The sequence below is a fragment of the Lutra lutra genome, chromosome 2, assembly GCF_902655055.1.
Source record: "Lutra lutra chromosome 2, mLutLut1.2, whole genome shotgun sequence".
In the NCBI taxonomy this organism is placed as follows: Eukaryota; Metazoa; Chordata; class Mammalia; order Carnivora; family Mustelidae; genus Lutra; species Lutra lutra.
In genome coordinates, this window is record NC_062279.1 from 86,825,560 (window position 1) to 86,843,287 (window position 17,728).

At 44.5% G+C, this 17,728-nt stretch overlaps 1 protein-coding gene across 9 annotated transcripts in view; it reads right to left on the reverse strand.

Annotated features, from left to right (window-relative positions):
* Positions 1-418: 418 nt before the first annotated feature.
* Positions 419-17,728, reverse strand: part of WDFY3 (WD repeat and FYVE domain containing 3) — a 279,105-nt gene continuing 261,795 nt past the window's right edge. For all 9 annotated transcript variants that reach the window (XM_047717875.1, XM_047717871.1, XM_047717877.1 and 6 more), the window contains 7 exons: positions 15,540-15,719; positions 12,168-12,350; positions 10,973-11,069; positions 8,286-8,609; positions 7,588-7,699; positions 7,000-7,197; positions 419-3,832 (listed from right to left, as the gene is read on the reverse strand). In XM_047717875.1, coding sequence (XP_047573831.1) covers positions 3,709-3,832; positions 7,000-7,197; positions 7,588-7,699; positions 8,286-8,609; positions 10,973-11,069; positions 12,168-12,350; positions 15,540-15,719 — 1,218 coding nt within the window. In that variant the 3' untranslated portion in view covers positions 419-3,708. The remainder of the gene's footprint in view (positions 3,833-6,999; positions 7,198-7,587; positions 7,700-8,285; positions 8,610-10,972; positions 11,070-12,167; positions 12,351-15,539; positions 15,720-17,728) is intronic.

The window sequence follows — 17,728 nt, forward strand, 5'->3', positions numbered from 1 at the left end:
GATGTGACTCTGGCAGGGGTAGGGGATAGATGATTTACTGTTGCTTACTTTTCACAAGGTGATGGATAGAGGATGAGGCTCAGCGAGAAAGAGCCAAAACCACGTGAAGCAGGCTTTGTCCGTGGGTCCTTTGCATCTGCAGGCGTGTCTCCCGAAGTCAGCTGTCTCTCCCTGCAGCCGTCCACACACACACTCCTCAGCCCCAGGAAGCCTGCACAATGGGGAAGCTCAATGCAGGAAGCATCTACAGGAGGAACAAACTAGAGCTTGCACCAGACCCTACCAGCCACCATTTCTGTGAGCAGGAGCTTCTGAAAGAGATATTCACAACTTGGAAAGGACTACACAAAGATTAGGGAAATAGCTGCCTTCTGTTTTGTTTTTTCTCCTTCCCTGAATAAACTAGCTTAAAAACAACTTTTTTTCTTTGGGTGGTAAATAGTAGGTATTTATTGGAAATAGAAAAAAAAAAAAAAGTACCTGGACTATTGCATTTAATCATGTATTGTAATTGTGTTACTCTACCTTTTTGCATCAGAGACAGATATACAATGAACATTCAGTTATCACAGATTGCACACTAGATAGTAATTCTTCAGGCCTTTTACATAACCACCAAAGAACAGATATTGGATTCCGCAGTATAGTACAAACGTCCACAATCAATCCAGTCTTAGCCAGTTATCTTCAAATTTACTTCTGTTGCTGTACAAATAATCGGCCGTTACTAGGGCTTACAAGTTAATAACAGGACAAAAAAATATACATTGCACTGACACAAAAAGTCAGCTGTGTTAATAGTCATGCAACAAGTAACCAAACTTGCTGAAATTAAAAATACTTTCTAAAAACAGTTTTAACGGCATAAATATTTTATACACAGTTCATTTACCAAAACAAAATGTATTTCAATGATACAAAGCAAAAAATAAGTTTCTACCAACTTTATACATAAGAAAGTGCAAAATAACTTATCTAGAGTGTTTTGCTATTATCCAGACGGACGGCTGCTATGGACAGCTATTTTCCTCTTCCGAAGCAGGACGTTATGGTTGCGCGCTACACGCAGACGTTAGAATGGAGGGGGCGGGGGCAGACAAATGAACTACACAGATCAGGCAGGAGCCTTTGTGAGGTACTCTCCGAGAAGGGACACAGACCACGCGAAGGTGGGTGTACATGCTGAGAACAGGTGTTGGTAAACCAATGTACACGAAACAGAGAAAGACATCAGGAGAAACGATTAGTTTGTGTACGTGAGTGTACTTGCATGTGTGAGTGATTTGTGATGTCTGCATCAGAAAGCAAAAAGAAAAGAAACCCCACTGAATGGAACAGTTGCCCACAGCACCAGCTGCCAGAGGAAATACTATCATGAGGGTTTTGGTTTCCACCTTCTAGATATGGAAGTTGTGTCGGAAAGTTTAAAAGTGTTCATCCCATAGAACTTCATATTACATAGAGGAATAACCTTTAAGTAACTACATTACACACATTCATATGTTCAAGTCTTTAAAGAACACCTCTGCCATTGGGTTTGGGGTAAACATGGTTCATAGACACAAGGAGGACGCTTCTTTTAAAAAGTGTAGAATAACACTGCTACAACTCATCTATAGGGCCGGACAAGGGCAAAGCCCACGACTATGTGATAGCACAATTCCTGCCACTGTTGAACATCCAGCATTATTTATTAGAATTGAAGATGGTGGGTCCGGGGTGGGGGAGGATCACGGGGAAGAGTTAAGACACAGGAAGGAAAACAGAACACAACTTTTCTTCAAGTTAAAGTATTAATGCCAATAATCCTTTTATTAACAAGTATTTGAAGTTTTAGAAATGGAAGTGTATTAATCAATTTTGATATGTAATCATAAATAGACGGTAGGCTCAAACCTAGGTAAATAAAGGGTTAAATTTAGTAAGCATAAGGCACTAAAGCAGCCTTTATATTTTCTCTTGGAGACCTAGTTATCAGGAAGAACAAATTTGTTCTTAAGCTGGTTTCAGCCCATTAGGTACAAGATTACTATTGTACCAATGCCTATTTTTGAATGCATGTGCATATATGTGCATTTTAGTGCATAAGTGTGCCTGTCACCAGGGCCTAAAGATGGAAAGTTGGGAAAGCCGAAGCCACTGTCCCTTGTATGACACCTCCAGGAGGGTGTGAAGGCCTGTCCTTCCTTGCTTGGGCCATAAATAAGTCTACATTTTTTCAAATCACAGGGCTTTTAGAATTGTTCATAATATCACTAAATATCTGAAAATGTTAAAATCTAGGTTAACTGTTTCATTTGTTTTTTATATATATGTGTATATATATATATATTTATATATATGTACATAACACACATTTAAAAAAATCCCACCACCAAAGCCTTTTTTTTCTGTAAACTAAACTTCTCTCTTAAGCCCCAACCAGCTTTAGTCTCCCTGGATTTGTGTGTTCTGTATCCAACTAGTAGAACAAATTAAATAACTAAATATTAAAATACTGTAATTATATTCATAGCAAAAACAAAAAAATAGACATTGATACAGTATAAATCTCACTGTTTTCAGGTAGATGGCATTAAATGGTAAAGATTAATTATAAGCAGTTCTGACATGATCCAGTTTTACAACAAGGTTTATATGTTAATTCTGTACACTTTTTTCATTTTTTACCCTTTTTTGAAAATAAGCTATAGTAGAACATTAGTGTCACCGAAGACACATCCTTATTATGTTCTATGCAAGAGAAGCTAATGTGGGTTACATGCAAATCTATCTCCATTAGTTGAGGCGGGGCGGTCTCCTACATCACCGGTCACCTGACCGCCACCGTGCAATGCTCAGAAGGGGACACTATGGCCACGTGGCAGTCCACAGAGGAGTTTACGGGGGGCCTTAGGACACTGGAACAACACTGAGGTGGCGAGAAGCGAGGAGCAAGATGCCCAGATATTTCCAGGGTATCTTACGGCAGGACTCTTAGTCTCCCACACGGTTTCCTAAAGAAGGTCCGCATTGTTTTGGTTACTAGCCTAGTTTAAGTGGAGATACTGTGGGCAACTTGAAAGAAAGGACATAGGGCACACAGGCTGGGCTGGAAAGGGGGGAGAAAAGACCACAGATAATGTCTTTGAGGATTTAAAAAACATATTTATCATTAATTTGTGAGAGATGTCAGACAAACCATAAGTAGCTCACTGAGTTAGTGGTTTAGTTTGAAGTCTCATGTTACAGACAGTTAAGTCCTTATTTAGAAAAAAAAAAAGGCCTTTATACCTATTTACAATATACAGTTACTTGCAAAGAAGTCAGATTTACAACCATTTTCTAAAAGCCTTTTTTTGTTGGTGGTGGTTTTTCCAAATAAGGATGAGTAGATCTATAAAAATGAGACGCAAGAAAAGACAGTTAGTAAGTGAGGATTTTCTCTTGGAGACAGCTACTGGTAACAGGGAGAATCGGACACTGGGAAAGTCGCTCCTAGGAACCACCTCCTGTTGTTCTTGTGCTGTTCCCCCGAACAGTGTCCGCCCCGCTGCTGCACTCTACACCCGTTTATTCACTGATTCCTTTGAATTCGACACTTCAAACACGTGGTATGAAGAGAGGCGTAAACGGAGACTGCTTCGATGCCCTCCGAGCTGTGAGCCGTGAACGGGGAATCAGGAAGGGGGTCTACAGACCGTGATCAGCAACCAGCTTGTGGAATCTTCAACAATTCCGAGGCCCATCCTCCGAACCCCTCTCATGCTGTAGGTTATAGTAACAGTTCTGACACACGCGCACCGGCGATGAGATTTTCAAGCGTTTGATCTCCGACTGAAACCGACTGCACCTAAAAGAAAAGCAAAATCAAGTAGTTACAGGTCCTCGCCACACAAGTTTGGTCACTGGGCCGAGAAACACAAACTTTAGAAGTTGAACAGAAAGCTGGCACCGTAATGCCCAAGACACAGAAGTATAATGCCAGAAGAATGCCGAAGACATACAGGTTTGTGGTGTGTGGCTCACCCGGGACCAGAAAAAACACCCTATTATTTGTTTCAGTGTATGAGGAAAAGTAGTATTAAACCAAGGTAAGCTCTCTATGTGATTGAAGTGAATTTTTTTTTTTAAAGGCAAGATTTCCCTACAGGATGAAGCCGAAAGATCTGAACAGCTGTGAGCCCATTCTTCCCATGCGGGACAGGCTCTCAGGCCCTGTAAACATGGGAGAAATGTCAACGTCTTTACTCAGAGCTTAACTTTTTTCTCTTGGCAGAAGATTTACTACTCGTTTTGAAAGACTCTTTGGTCACTATCAAGTTCCTCTGGGCCTTTAAACAGTTTGATCTACCCCCTGGTGATTTCTTGAACAGTAGTTTGGGTTTTCTGTCTGGTCCAAATGTTCTTATTTTCTGTTTAACTTGATCGAATTCCTTGAAGTAGACCCTACTTAAGAGGTGTTCAAATTCTTTAAAAAATATTCCTCTTCCTGGAATAAAGCAGGGTGTGACCTTGGATGTGGCATTTAACCACTTTAAGCTTGCCTTTTCGTGAGACTGAAACAGAAAATTATTTTCCTCCAGTGATCTACCAGTAAAGGTGTCCAGAGGAAAAACAAAGTGTCACCAGCTTAAGGGGTTTAAAGGGCTGTTCTTGGACCTGGGACTTTGATGACAGCCCCAGAAGTTCTGACAAACTGTCGGGAAACCTAGGTGGCTCAGTTGGTTAAATGTCCAACTCTTGATTTCGGTTCAGGTCACAAGACCAACCCCCACACTGGGCTCTGCGCTGGGCATGGAGCCAGCTTAAGATTCTCTCTCTCCCTTTCTCCCTCCCCACTGCTCACACTCTCTCTCTCTCAACAAAAAGTAAGTGCTGACAAACTCTCCCAATACCTGAGGGACACAAAGAATGTGGGCAGGGCTCTGCTCTGCCTTCTGTGTCTGCTCTACCAAAATCAATCACTGTGGGGTTCGTTTTTCAAATACAGCCTCCACCGGACATCTGATAGCAATGTGTAATTTAAAGCATTATCTACCCTTAAATAGTATTTGGAAAGTTAAAACATGACAAGGAATAATGTGTGCCAGTGTACATATGGGGGTGTTACTATCAAAAATTACTAGATTATTAGGTTTTGTAGAGTGGGCCTCTCAAAGCACAGAACCCTGAGACAGAATCCTCTGCCAACCTCATAGAAAGTCCCATAAGGAAAGGCTGACACCAACAATCGGTCTACCTCATCTTGAATTGGACTTCCCAGGAAAAAGGTTTAAGACAGTAATCTGGAGGGTAAAAAAAAAACACTACAATAACATCTTTTACTGAACACCTATATTGCCAGACTTTACACTTGGTGTTTTATAAAATTCACACACATGATTTCACTGTTCTCTCAGCATCTCTATGAGGAGAGGTATAATTATGCACATTTTATGGATAAAAAAACAGGCCTAGAGAGGGTCAGTAACGTGCCTGAGATGACACAATGGACAGGAACCCAGGGAGCATCTGATCAGTATATACCAAGGACCACACCATTTCCAATACGCTGGTGCCCACGAGACCTCAGTAACCAGCTCAGAAACAATCACACAGCTCATGATTCTGTGAAAGTATTTCTAGAGTTAAGCAGTGTCAGCATTAGAGAGTGCTGCCTGTGAGGTCCTTTCCGTGGTCTGCCACAGAACAAGAGGACTGTACACACATGTGTGGAACCGCAGTTTGGAAAGACAGCATCCAGATTAACAGTGGGGGACAACAGACTCCCCACACAAGGGAATTAAAACAGATCCTCACTACAAAACATACCTCCAGATACACTCTAAGTGTATTTGGACCCAAAGACCTAAGTGTGAAAAACAAAACCCTGAACCTCATAAAAGAAAATATGCAAAGCTGTCTTTACGGTCACAGGGAACGATTTCTTAAGCCACAAAAAAGCAAAAATCACAAGAAGTAAGAGACCTATGTGCCAGAAAAAACATATATAAAGTGAAAATGCAAGCCACAGACCAGCAGAAGTTATCTGCAAGCTGTAGAAAAGACAAAGAATTAGAACCCAGAGTAAATAAAGAACTCCTCAAGTACAGGGGGGAAAAAAAGACAGCAAACCTAAAAGGAAAATGGGCCATGTTACCCAAGAGCAAACTCAAACAGCCAAGAAGCCAATGCTCAGCTGTTCCACATCAGCTGCGCTGAGGGTTACAACAGCAAGTGACACGGCTCCTGGTCCAGCTGGAGTGAGCACGGGTGGCAGTCCCTGGCCTGCAGAGCTGGGAGACTGACCAGCTAGCCCGGGATGGTGACAAGCAGCACCGGTTCCTGAGACCCATCTGATAGCATCTATGGCAGCTCAGTTTGTGATCTGTCAGCTCTAGTCGGAGCTCCCTCCTCTTGGACGCTCTAGCTCACCTCTCGGGAGGGCGTTTGTTAGGGTGTGTCCTGCAGCCCTGGTCAGAGCACTGGGAATGTGCACCAGTCCCTAGGAGTCCACCAAAAGGGAAGTGGATGAATTCTGACACATTCACACAAAAGACAGATGAAAACAGCTACGTGGAGTTTTACTCAACAGTGTTGAGTAAAAAAAAAAAGGAAGTTACAGGAGGTACAGACAGCATGCTGTATTTGTGTAAAACAGAAACCCCACGGAACAATACTGCACTATTGTTTATGGAGACAACACACACTCAGAGTAGAAGACTTGGAGGGGAGGGGAGAGGGGTGAGGACACACAACCACAATGTTTTATAAGCAAACACAGTGGAACAGCAGCACCTCCCTGTTCTGAGTCACGCAGGACCAGGTGTCTGGGTTGATTCTTTCCTTATTTTTCAATAGGACAGAAATAATTCACAGTTGTGATAAAAGAACAAGGGGAAAGTAAAGGCTGGTTTAGAGCATCGCGGCACTGTGTGCTGGGGACCCCGGAGCACAGGAGGAGCTCTGTGCAGGGGTGTAATCCACATCTCAGGGACCAGGCCCATAGAAATTCAAAACACTGGCATCTCCTCTTACTTCTGGCAGAAGAGCTGGCCGCAGTTCCTGCAATGGTGCCGTCTCTCTGTCAGAGAAAACCGCACGGAGCAGCCGGAACAGCTGTCTCCTCCTTCATCCTTCACCCAGTGGTCAGCAGCAGAGCGACCGGGCTGGTCACTCACAGACCAGCTGAACACTCGGCCTCGACTGTCACCAACGAGGATCCTGCTGTGATCCCTGCAGGAGACACAACACAACCCACGGAGTCACCTTGGGGAAGGCCGCCACAGAGCCACATGGCTGAAGAGCGCCCCCGTCACTCCGGAGATTCTGCAGGTTTCCGTGGACGCGTGTGCTGGGGTGGGGGGCTGTGTGTGTGAGGAGACAAAAATAGAACCGAGCCCGAATTTACACTCTCTGGATCAAATCTCGCTGTAACCTCGAAGAACAGAGATTTTAAACTCCATGCACTGCCTTCTTCTGCTGACTGGCCTGTTCAAGCAATGTGTGGTACCGCAAATGAAATGCTTCCCCAAAGACGGGTTTGGATGTGTGGACCAGGGCTAAGCAAGTGACTCCTTGGGGCGGGGCGGGGGAAGGGTACATCTGGCAAGGTCGGGCACTTACTTGGAGACACCCAGGGCGGTGATCTCTGCGGGGTGTGCATTGTCCTTCCGATCAAAGGCCGTGTGCATAGTTAGCTTGCTCCTGAACACCAGCTGCCGTTCCCACCGGTACCCTGGAGAGCGAGAGGGCAAGACAGGACACCCTGAAGTGGGAGAAGCCGGCATTCGGTAGGCGTGCCCTCATACGGTGGCCTCGCAAGCTAGGGGTTGCAACATCCACTTAGAGCAGCTCGCCCTGTCCCAGCAGCCGCTGCCTTGACGGCAGGCGAAGCGGCGCTTAACACCAGTCGTGGGCCGGGTCAGACGCCCCGTTCGAAAAGACTGGGGAAATGTCCAACCCAAGAAGACAGAATCTCTCCCACTGAGAACCATGCCTCTAACTCTCTAACAGGCAAAGCTACCCATACAGACAGTTTATTTACTTATCTGTAATTAGTAACTTGCCCATTTTCAAAAGTGTTCATGGTTTGTGAAGGAAGGAAGTTTTTGGTGGGAGGTGTTTTTAGAAATGCCCAATGTACAGCAGACACCACTGTGGGGTAAGAAAGTGAAGAGGCCTTCTCTGTGGGTGGCTGATGTAGGTCACAGGGATGGAGTACAGGGGGCACGGGGTGCTGGGAGAATGACAGCCCACTGCCTCACTCCACCAGCCCTCATGTCACCCATAAGGAGCAACAAAATGACCGGACTTCAAGTTACCGGGCTTTAGTCTGCTGTAATTCCGCACTTCCATGGGGTTGGGGTGAGGGTGGTTAAGGGGACCCTGCAGATGGGCTCTGGTCTGGCCCTCCGAATAGTTCACAAATATGAAGCCGTCCTTCTCATCCAGGCTGAGCTGGTCGGACCAGCGCCTAGAGTCATCGGAGCCGCTGTCGGTGCACCAGACGGCCGCTGCTCGGCAGGAAGCCGCCCGGGGCCTGTGGCTGCTGCTGCTGGGCTGACTGGGCACGTCCTTGGGGTCCTGGCTGGTGCTCTGCTCATCTGCTTCCGAATCGCTGCTGTCCTCATCCTGGGCTTCCTGCCCTGGGTAATGCACGGGGAGAAAGAGGAGACACACACACACATTATGGTTAGACCCAGCTTTGTCCTACTGCTGCTTTTCTTCTATAAGTTAAGACACGATACGCACAGCATTTTAAACTAAGTAGAACAATATTAAAAAAAAAAAAAAAAAAAAAAAACAAAAAAACCCCAGAATTTTCAGCTAGATTACATATAGCAACAAGGAAAAACAAAACAAAACAACCCCCCACCAAGGAATTTCTGAGTTTAAAGAATGCTTTGGCCAAAATTCTTAGGTTGACATTCCTGCTTTACCATCTGGCCCAAACCTGCCTTTGCAAAATTCTCAGCGCCCGCCGCATGCTCCCTACCACAGTTCAGCTGGCTGGCGCCGACTTTGTTCTCCATGGAGTCCTGCTCCCACTCACGGGGAAGGCTGCTCGTGTGGCTGGCCCTACTAGATCCCTCTTACCAATCTTGTGTTCCCATGCTACCCGTCTCTCAAGGCACAGCTCCAACACTGTTTTCTCTAGAATCTTACCTGGTGCCTACAGTTGAAAGGAATTCCCACTCTTCTGGACTCCTTAAACAGTTGCACGCCTCTCGTGTCTGAGTTTGCCCACCCAAACTATTACTTTTGGACAATCTTTCTACAAGACAGTGGTCAGCTTGAGAGAAGGGGCCCCAAGCACAGTGCCTTCCATGTGGCAGTCAGTATAAATGACAATGTAGATGAATCAATTATTGATGAAAGCTTTAGTCTATTGATGTGGGGTTTTCCCTTCTTCCCATTGTTATTACGCATTTCCTCAACCCAACTCCCTACTCTCTTGCAATAGAGTCTGCTGGAGAGAAAATTTATAAGAAATAAATATATAGAATTAGAAAAAAAGAAAAGTAAGAACAAGTGTACAGGCACCAGCTCACTCTAAGTATTTTTTTAGCAAGAGAAATTACTTAGTTTGCCTTCCTTGTACTAACATTAGTAGTCTAGTTAGCTAATTTTTTTTCATCTCAGTGGCTTATGACCATGAAATTTAAGGTCTTCATTGATGAGCAGTCTTAGAAATGGCTTTCATTTCCGCTGAACCACTGGCTTGCCTTTCTTTTCACCCAGGTAACTGCCTTCGAGCCCTGCCAGTCCTATGCTGTCCAAAGCTAACCCTTCTCTGTGGGCTGCTCTCCCCTCTGCCACTTCTATCAAATTCTGTCCATGATATGAATATATAAGAAGAAAAAAGACATACCAGTATATCCTTCCTAAATGTGACCACTTTACCTTATTCATCTCATCTTCTGCCGTTACTCACTTAAACCTTTGTTCAAGGAAAGGGCAGACTTCTCCTAGGACTGCTTAACCCACTGTCTGATGCCCAACAGGAAACCCCCAAATACTAATGGAACTGAATTGGATTTTTATGTCCCCAAACACCCAGATGACCTTTTTAGTGGAGCTGCAATGGACTATGCAGAAACTTACATGCACTAAGGTACTATAAGCATTAAAACACCCTGCCCATTGGATCACTTCTGTTTTCTGGCAACTGAAGTAGAAACTATTTTCGGCTTACAAAGAGAAGTGATTTATGCCTTTCTGATAATAAGTCCTTTCCCTCATATCATCAAACTCAAGTGGAATTCTCAGTGTACAAAAGTTAATCACACAGAAACAATCTGAAGGTCAAAGTTAAAACCCTGTTCCTCTCGGTTTAGAACCAATTGTTCTAAATCAGAGGGGGTAAAGTTTCTGAAGATGAGCAACCCAGAGCAGATCTCAGGCTGGGTTTATGGCACGGCTTCTAGGTACTCTGTATAGCAATCATCCATCTCTGTATTCTTTGGAAAATCTTTAAGGGTTGCACAAAAAACAGGAAATAATAAGAGTACAGAGCACTAAGCTTCAGTCTGAATAAAAGCCCTTTTCCAAAGGCAGGACTAGGGTGGGGATTCTGGTCTGCCTCCGTGAATACCTTACAAACATGATGCCAGCCTGTCACAAAGACTGAACCTGAAGTGACAAGCACAACAGATGTGGGGCTGGGCCGTCCGACTTGTCCACCCCTGCGCCCTCCAGGTGTGCTCTATATTTTCTGAAGTGAAAGCCTGAGCCTGTGGTACCCCAGGAAGCCAGCGGCTGTATTAGCCCTACTAGGATGAGAAGGCCAAGCACCGATACTAGCACACCACGTACTACCTGGTGAGCTGGCCAAGTCGCGGGGTGCCTACCCCACAACCTCCCGTGCTGGGGGGCAGTCGTACCTCTGACAGCCACACTTGACCTTAGGCCATGGTTTATGCTATTTGATGTGAGTTTATCCACAGTGACTTTAAACAAACAAACAAGAAATATGAAAACTATAGAATAATTAGAAAGTATCCAATACCTATTTGTGCTTCTGGACAGTCTTCCTGCATTTCTAGGACTTCAACAGGTTCAGGAGCTGGTGTCTCAGGAACTTGCAAAAATTCCATTCTCCAAAACTGAATTTAAGTAAGTATGAAAATAAAAAAGTTAAGCAGCTTAAAGAAACAATTTACATGTGACTAGATGAAGATGATCTCTTGGGGTTAAACAGGTTTCTCTTATGTCTATGTCTTAGGTCTAATTAAATTTCCCTCTTGAAAACTGTGGGAGAGAACTATGCTCCAGAACTGGGTTCCTTGAGATGTTGATGGGTGTTTCGTGGTGGAGGGAAAAGGATTGTGGTCAAGTAAATTGGAACAACATGGTTCAACTTACTGGTTGAACACTTACTTCTGACAAAAACCCAAGAGCCTTGAACACATGAAGGCATACAGTAAGCAGGATCCCCAAACGCATTTGAGTGTGAGCTTTCCCCTAAACGCCTCATGAACGGAGTTCTCTGAAACAGCTCTGGAGACCGCAGACGTCGAGGTGTGCCTGTTGTCTGAGGTACAGGGTGTGTGGGGTGGGGGCTGAGAGCCTCATCTTTGCTCAGCCAGTGTGACGACAGGGCACCAATCAGCTGCTCTCTGCTTTTACAAAGAGCACAGCTCAAGAAAATAGACACGAAGGAAAATCTCCTGAGAGACCCAAGTATTTGAAGAGACTGTGAAGGTAAATAATCCGTGGGTTCTATTGCTTGCAGACGCCCAACACAAAGAAAACTACGAAGGGGATAAACTAGGATTCAGGTGAAGTCAGGGACAGGGACTGGACAACGTGGGTTCCTGGAAAGGATTTTCCAGCTGTGATTCTCTGTAGACAAGAGACACTCCCTGTTTTCCTCAAGAAGCCATTTGAGAGGCCGAAAAGCCAATACTTCTGCAATTTCCATTTTTAGCGATCTATGGTGACATGGAAATCATGTTTAACTGAACTTGGGTGAAGCTGTCCAGTGGTGAGTGGCACTAACTGACTCAGTGGTAAGGAAAGGGGCCAAGTCACTGATGTTCCCCTTGTCGGAGAACACAGCAGCTGTGGCTCATTTGAATCTGAGCAAGAGTTTGCTCACTACTACCACCACCTGTTCAGGTATCTTTCACCACGGACAGCTCCATGGGTCTCAGGTAATCAGGGCGGCAAGCGCCTAGCATGTTCCTTTATAGCGGACTTACCCGGACCACGCCGTCTGAGTGTCCCGTTACTATAACGTTCTGTGTGTCCCACTCGTTCATCTCTGACACGCAGCAGCAGACAATCTGCTGGCTCCTGCCTGTGAACGTGTTCACGCTCACAATCGGGTTCCCATTGATGCTCCACACATGGATGTATGTGCCAGCACAGGACACGATGTCCCCCTGAGAAAGTAAAACAGCCTCTTCACTCTCTTTGCTCCCTGAGTAGCACATTCTGGTTTCAGAAGCAAAGTCAACCTTTGGCCTAGCTCTCAAAAAAACCTTTTAAGTTCTTCAACCGGTGGCTCGGAATTTCTGAGGTAGCCTGGAATTCAGTGCTTGCTGACCTAAAAACACACCCTGAATGAAGAGGCCTCTTAAAGAATTCATGGGGGAGCGGATGCTGTGGCTGGGGTGGTCTCACACGCAGACACAGGTAGGAACCTGTCCCCGCTCTCAGCATATGCCCCAGCACACTGCTGCATCATGCTTTATTCCTGGGAAAGCTGCCTGTGACCTAAGGAGTGAGGCACTACTCTCATGCCTCACTTTGTTTATAAAACCCATTTCTACCTTTCATTTAGAGCCAGGAATCCACCTCTGCTGAATTTTACAAAATGAGTCCAATCACCAACAGCATAAGGCAGAAGAGAAATCTCTGTCTAGATACAGTTGTATCTCCCTTTTCAATAAATAACGATGAAATGTTGGCAGCACTGTAGCATCCCACTTTATAGTTTGTATTCATAATAAGGGCAGGAGATGAGGAAAAAAAGAAAATTAGAATATAGGTCACTTCTTGGCCAACTGGATAAACCTGCAGACTCCCTAAGCTGTTACCTCAGGTTTTCATAAGCTCCAAAGATAGAAAAGAACAAGCTCTTCCCTTAAACTTGACCAGGCAGGGCTCTACCCAACCTGGTGAGAATCCCACCCACTCCTGCTACAGGAATGAAGACACTTCCAGAGCATCTACTGTGTGTCAGTTTGAGTAGAGGACACTTCTGCCATCCATTTCATCCTGTCAACACCTAGGAGGTTAGCTATTACTAGCCCTGCTTTGGGAGGGAGCAAAGTCAGGTGCATAGACTTTAAGTAATCTGCCTAACATCACAGGATAAAGATTTGAATCCAGCCTTTTCTGGCCCCAAAGCTTATGTACCACACCATGCTGCTTTTCTTATCCCCAAGGCAGCCTGGATGTCACTGATGCTAGGCACTAACTCCAGAAATGCCCTGGGGGATCTCAGTACAGTCCACAGGCACATGGGGACCTACAGAAATAGGAAGACGGCCATCCAAAGCAGGGGGATACTAGAAGCTGAACAGATGCATCAACTCAAGGAAGAAGGGAAGGGGGAGCCAAGGATGGCAAGATAAGGAGGCTTGGGGCTTTCCCAAACCACCCTGTGCTGGTCTTGTTACTGGTCTCTTTGTCCCTCTGTCCTTCTAACCCAATGGCAAGAACAAAACCAAAAGCCAGACAAAAGTGTTACTTAGCCAAGCACTGCTATGTCTACCTGGGATTCAGCCACTGAACCACCTCGGACAGTGAGTTTGAGCAGCTGTGTTGTAATTAATGGCCTCAGTCTGTGCGAGAGAGGAGAGGCCGCTGCTCCATTCTGCCCTGAGAGAGGCGCAGCGCTCCAGGGTGCCTCAATGAGAGAGCATTAGAGCAAATCCTGCGGCTACAGGCGCCAAACATAGGAGGAGCTAAAGGGCAGCCACAAGGTCGCTGATGCCCCACATGCTGACTGAAAACTTGATACTGGTCGCAAAAATATGACAGAAATAGAAATCTTTTCATGCATTATTAAGAGATACAAAAACAGTGTAAAAGGGAAAAATCAAACACATCCGTGGTGTCTGCTGCAACTACTGCAATCCATTGCAGAATAACTTCATGAATAATGACCAACTATAAACGAAATTCTCAGCATTTAAGTGAAAAACGACTCTAAAACAAAGCGCTCAAAATTGTGCCGTGAAGCATTTGATTCAGAGGAACCTGGCCAGGTCAGAGCTATTCTGCTGTACTGAGGTTTTCGTAAAGCTCTTAGGGACATGTGTTTGTAGGACCAACCCAAGATGCTGTTGTAAAAGCATCTCAAACTTTTCAGATAAACCAAAAAATGAATTTTTGGCATATATGCATACTCCCCGTTCTTTGCCTGGCCTGACCGCTCTTACTATTATCAAATACTCTACATGCCATTCACCACAACTAAATTTCTTTTTCCTTCTTCTTTGACTGACTACAAGGTATTAACTAAAAGCATACTACTCTGTATCTTCTGGCAGAAATTAATGATGTTACGTTCCTCCAAAGGAAAACTGTCTGTGTGGGTGATGATATGATGTGGCTACATGGGGTGACACAAGAGGACCCCAGGACAGAGCTAAGGGGAAGGGAGGCAATGAGTATGCAGAGCAAAGAAGCAGTGAGGCTGGGGAGTTCCAGTCAATCTGCAAGACTGATTTGCATCCATGGGCATCACCAACATACGAAACGCGGTAACCTGTCCTGCAGACACAGGGACCTTAGTCTTTGTATAACCTACCCCTAGCTTCTCTTGCTTCCCTACACAGCTCAGCAATGACTCTCCTCTCCTCACCCCACCTCAGGTGGGTGTGGTCTCCATGGGGGACTCCCAGGCCTGTGCATTTATTTTATGCTGACTCACTTATTTATGTGTAAAATATTTATTTTTGAGAAGAGATAATATTCTTCAGTAAGCTTGGGATTAACTTTGCAAAATAGTCCTATAACAATTCTGCTCATTTGGTTACCCAAGTGTTACTCTTTTCACCTTACATAGTAAATAAAGAATCTGAATGTATTTCATAAAAATTTCAACACATTCTTTTATTTTAACATTCTTTTTTTTTTAAAGATTTTATTTATTTATTTGACAGAGAGAGAGATCACAAGTAGGCAGAGAAGCAGGCAGAGAGAGAGGGGGAAGCAGGCTCCCTGCTGAGCAGAAAGCCTGATGAGGGGCTGGATCCCAGGACCCTCAGATCATGACCTGAGCCAAAGGCAGAGGCTTAACCCACTGAGCCACCCAGGCGGCCCACAATTTTAACATTCCTAATAGATCCAACAAATTCCTTATTTAAAAAAAAAGCCTATTCTAGAACGTGGTTTTGAACCAAATCTTGCTCTTTAAGGTATGCAGCAGTAAATGTATTTTAAGGTATTTGAGTTATAAACTTTAATATCCATTTTCTTTTTGCATAAATCAAAAAACATGTAGTAGCATTTATGAAATGAGTGTCTATCAACATAGAAAACAGAGCCATTTTTTGTTTATATTAGCCAGAAATACTTGTCTTCCCAAATGTAAACCAAGTGGGCAATTGAATACTTACCGTTAACTCATTGATACAAAGAGCAGAAACTGGAGCTCGATGGCCTCGGAGCTGGGTTAGGAAGGACAGTTTGTTCAGATCCCAAATGATGCAGGTTCGGTCACGGGACCCGCTGACAATTATGTGATAGGCCAATGATGCTGTGGCACAGGTGACAGTGTCCGTGTGGCCAAGTAAGGCCTATGAAGTAGAACAGAAAAAACGAGGCTGATCACCATGACTGTGCTCCTTGTGGGGCTCCAGAAGGTCCTGGATGTACTAGGAGTGAGGGGAGCGTGTGCTGGCAGTAGCAGTATCTGCCATGTCTTCCTTCTTTGCCGACTGTACATGCCTCAACCTGCCAGGGGAACAGAGAAGTCTGGGGGACTCTGGAGGCTCTGACCTCCCTTTTTACATCACTTCTTTCCCAGACCTGGATTAGAATCTTAGAAGGGAGAATGGCAGCTTGCCACCCAGTTTGGGTTTCTTCCTCTCATTTCTACATGGAAATACATTAGCTATGGCCCCTGCAAAGCACAGAATTTAAACTGGGCATTGATTCTTTTCTGCCACTGTCTCCTGTTCATCTAAGGAACTACAACTGGATGGATCTTTAAAAAAACGCACACACGGTGAGGCCTGCATGCTGATGGTACATGGTCCTAGCAAGGTGAAGGGAAGTGTGCTGAGCTCCTGTTACTAACCTGGACACATCTGTGCCCAATAGATCTTCTTCAGACTAGAACAGGAACTTCTGTCTTTTGCTAGAACATGAAGAGAAACAGGACCCAGGGAAATGGCAATGTGGGAGAACAAGCATTTCAGAGAAGATTCAGATTACTGTTAAGAGCTCCTGAGTATTAGGGTACCCGGGTGGCTCAGTCGATTAAGCATCTGCTCTTGGCTCAGGTCATGATCCCAGTGTTCGGGGATCGAGGCCTGCATGGGGCTCCTTGCTCAGTGGGGAGCCTGCTTCTTCCTCTCCCTCTGCCCCTCACCCTGCTTGTGTTCTCTCTCTCTCTCAAACAAATGAATACAATCTTAAAAAAAAAAAAAAAAGAGTTCTTGAGTATTTAACTACTTAAATAATGAGTTGGCTTACAATTTTTGGTTATACATAAATCCTTTCTGTATGCTTAGCAAACCCCAGAAGGCTGTTTTAAATAAGAAGTGACTTCTCCTGAGGGGTTACTGGCTAGCACACTAGCTTCAAAGTCTATTTTCTAAATGGAAAATATTGTGAGCCAGAGAGTTTGGATAAGCAAACTACAATGTGAACCCTGTATTTGCTCAGATCAACACTATCTCTTTATGTGGCCCATTTTTAGACTTAGCAACCACTGACGTTTCTGGCTGATACACATGACCAGTGGTGTTAAGTGCAAGGGGTTCCATCCCTTCCACAGACATTTAAGACACCACTGTCTACATTTGGCTTGAAAACAGCCTTAGCGTCCCACAGAACTGAATTCACATCCTGGCTCTACACTAAATGTGACTGGGGCATGTGTCTGAATCTCTTCAAGCAGTGGTATTTTCAGGAATCAACAGGGTTTATCAACTACCCTGTAGAATCGTGAGGACTGGAGTTTTACATTTTTAAACTCCCAGCATAGTGCTCTGAACATAGTAAGTGCTCAATAAATGACAGATATTGTTACACTGTTTCTCAAATTTGTCTTATACACTTAGATGTATACTGCATCAAAAAAACTTTATGGCAAATTCACTCACAAATCAAATGTTAAAAAAAGGATGGCCTAATTATAAATGGTATCTTGCTTTAGGTAAAATTTTGTTAAAATAGATAATAAGTAATCAAATGATAAATGAGGAAAGAGATAAAAAAGAATCAAAGATTTACTGGTTCGGCTGAATGGAAATCGCCCAGAAGGAAAATAATATAAATCAACACCAAACATAATTTTGATTAGAAAAATCCAATTTATAGGCAACACAGCTGACCCTGAACAACATGGAGGTTAGGGGTACCGACCCCTGACACAGTCAAAAATCTAACTTTTGGGTGCCTGGGTGGCTCAGTGGGTTAAACCTCTGCCTTCAGCTCAGGTCATGATCTCAGGGTCCTGGGATCGAGACCAGAATCAGGCTCTCTGCTCAGCAGGGAGCCTGCTTCCCTCTTTCTCTCAGCCTGCCTCTCTGCCTACTTATGATCTCTCTCTGTCAATAAATAAAAATCTTTAAAAAAA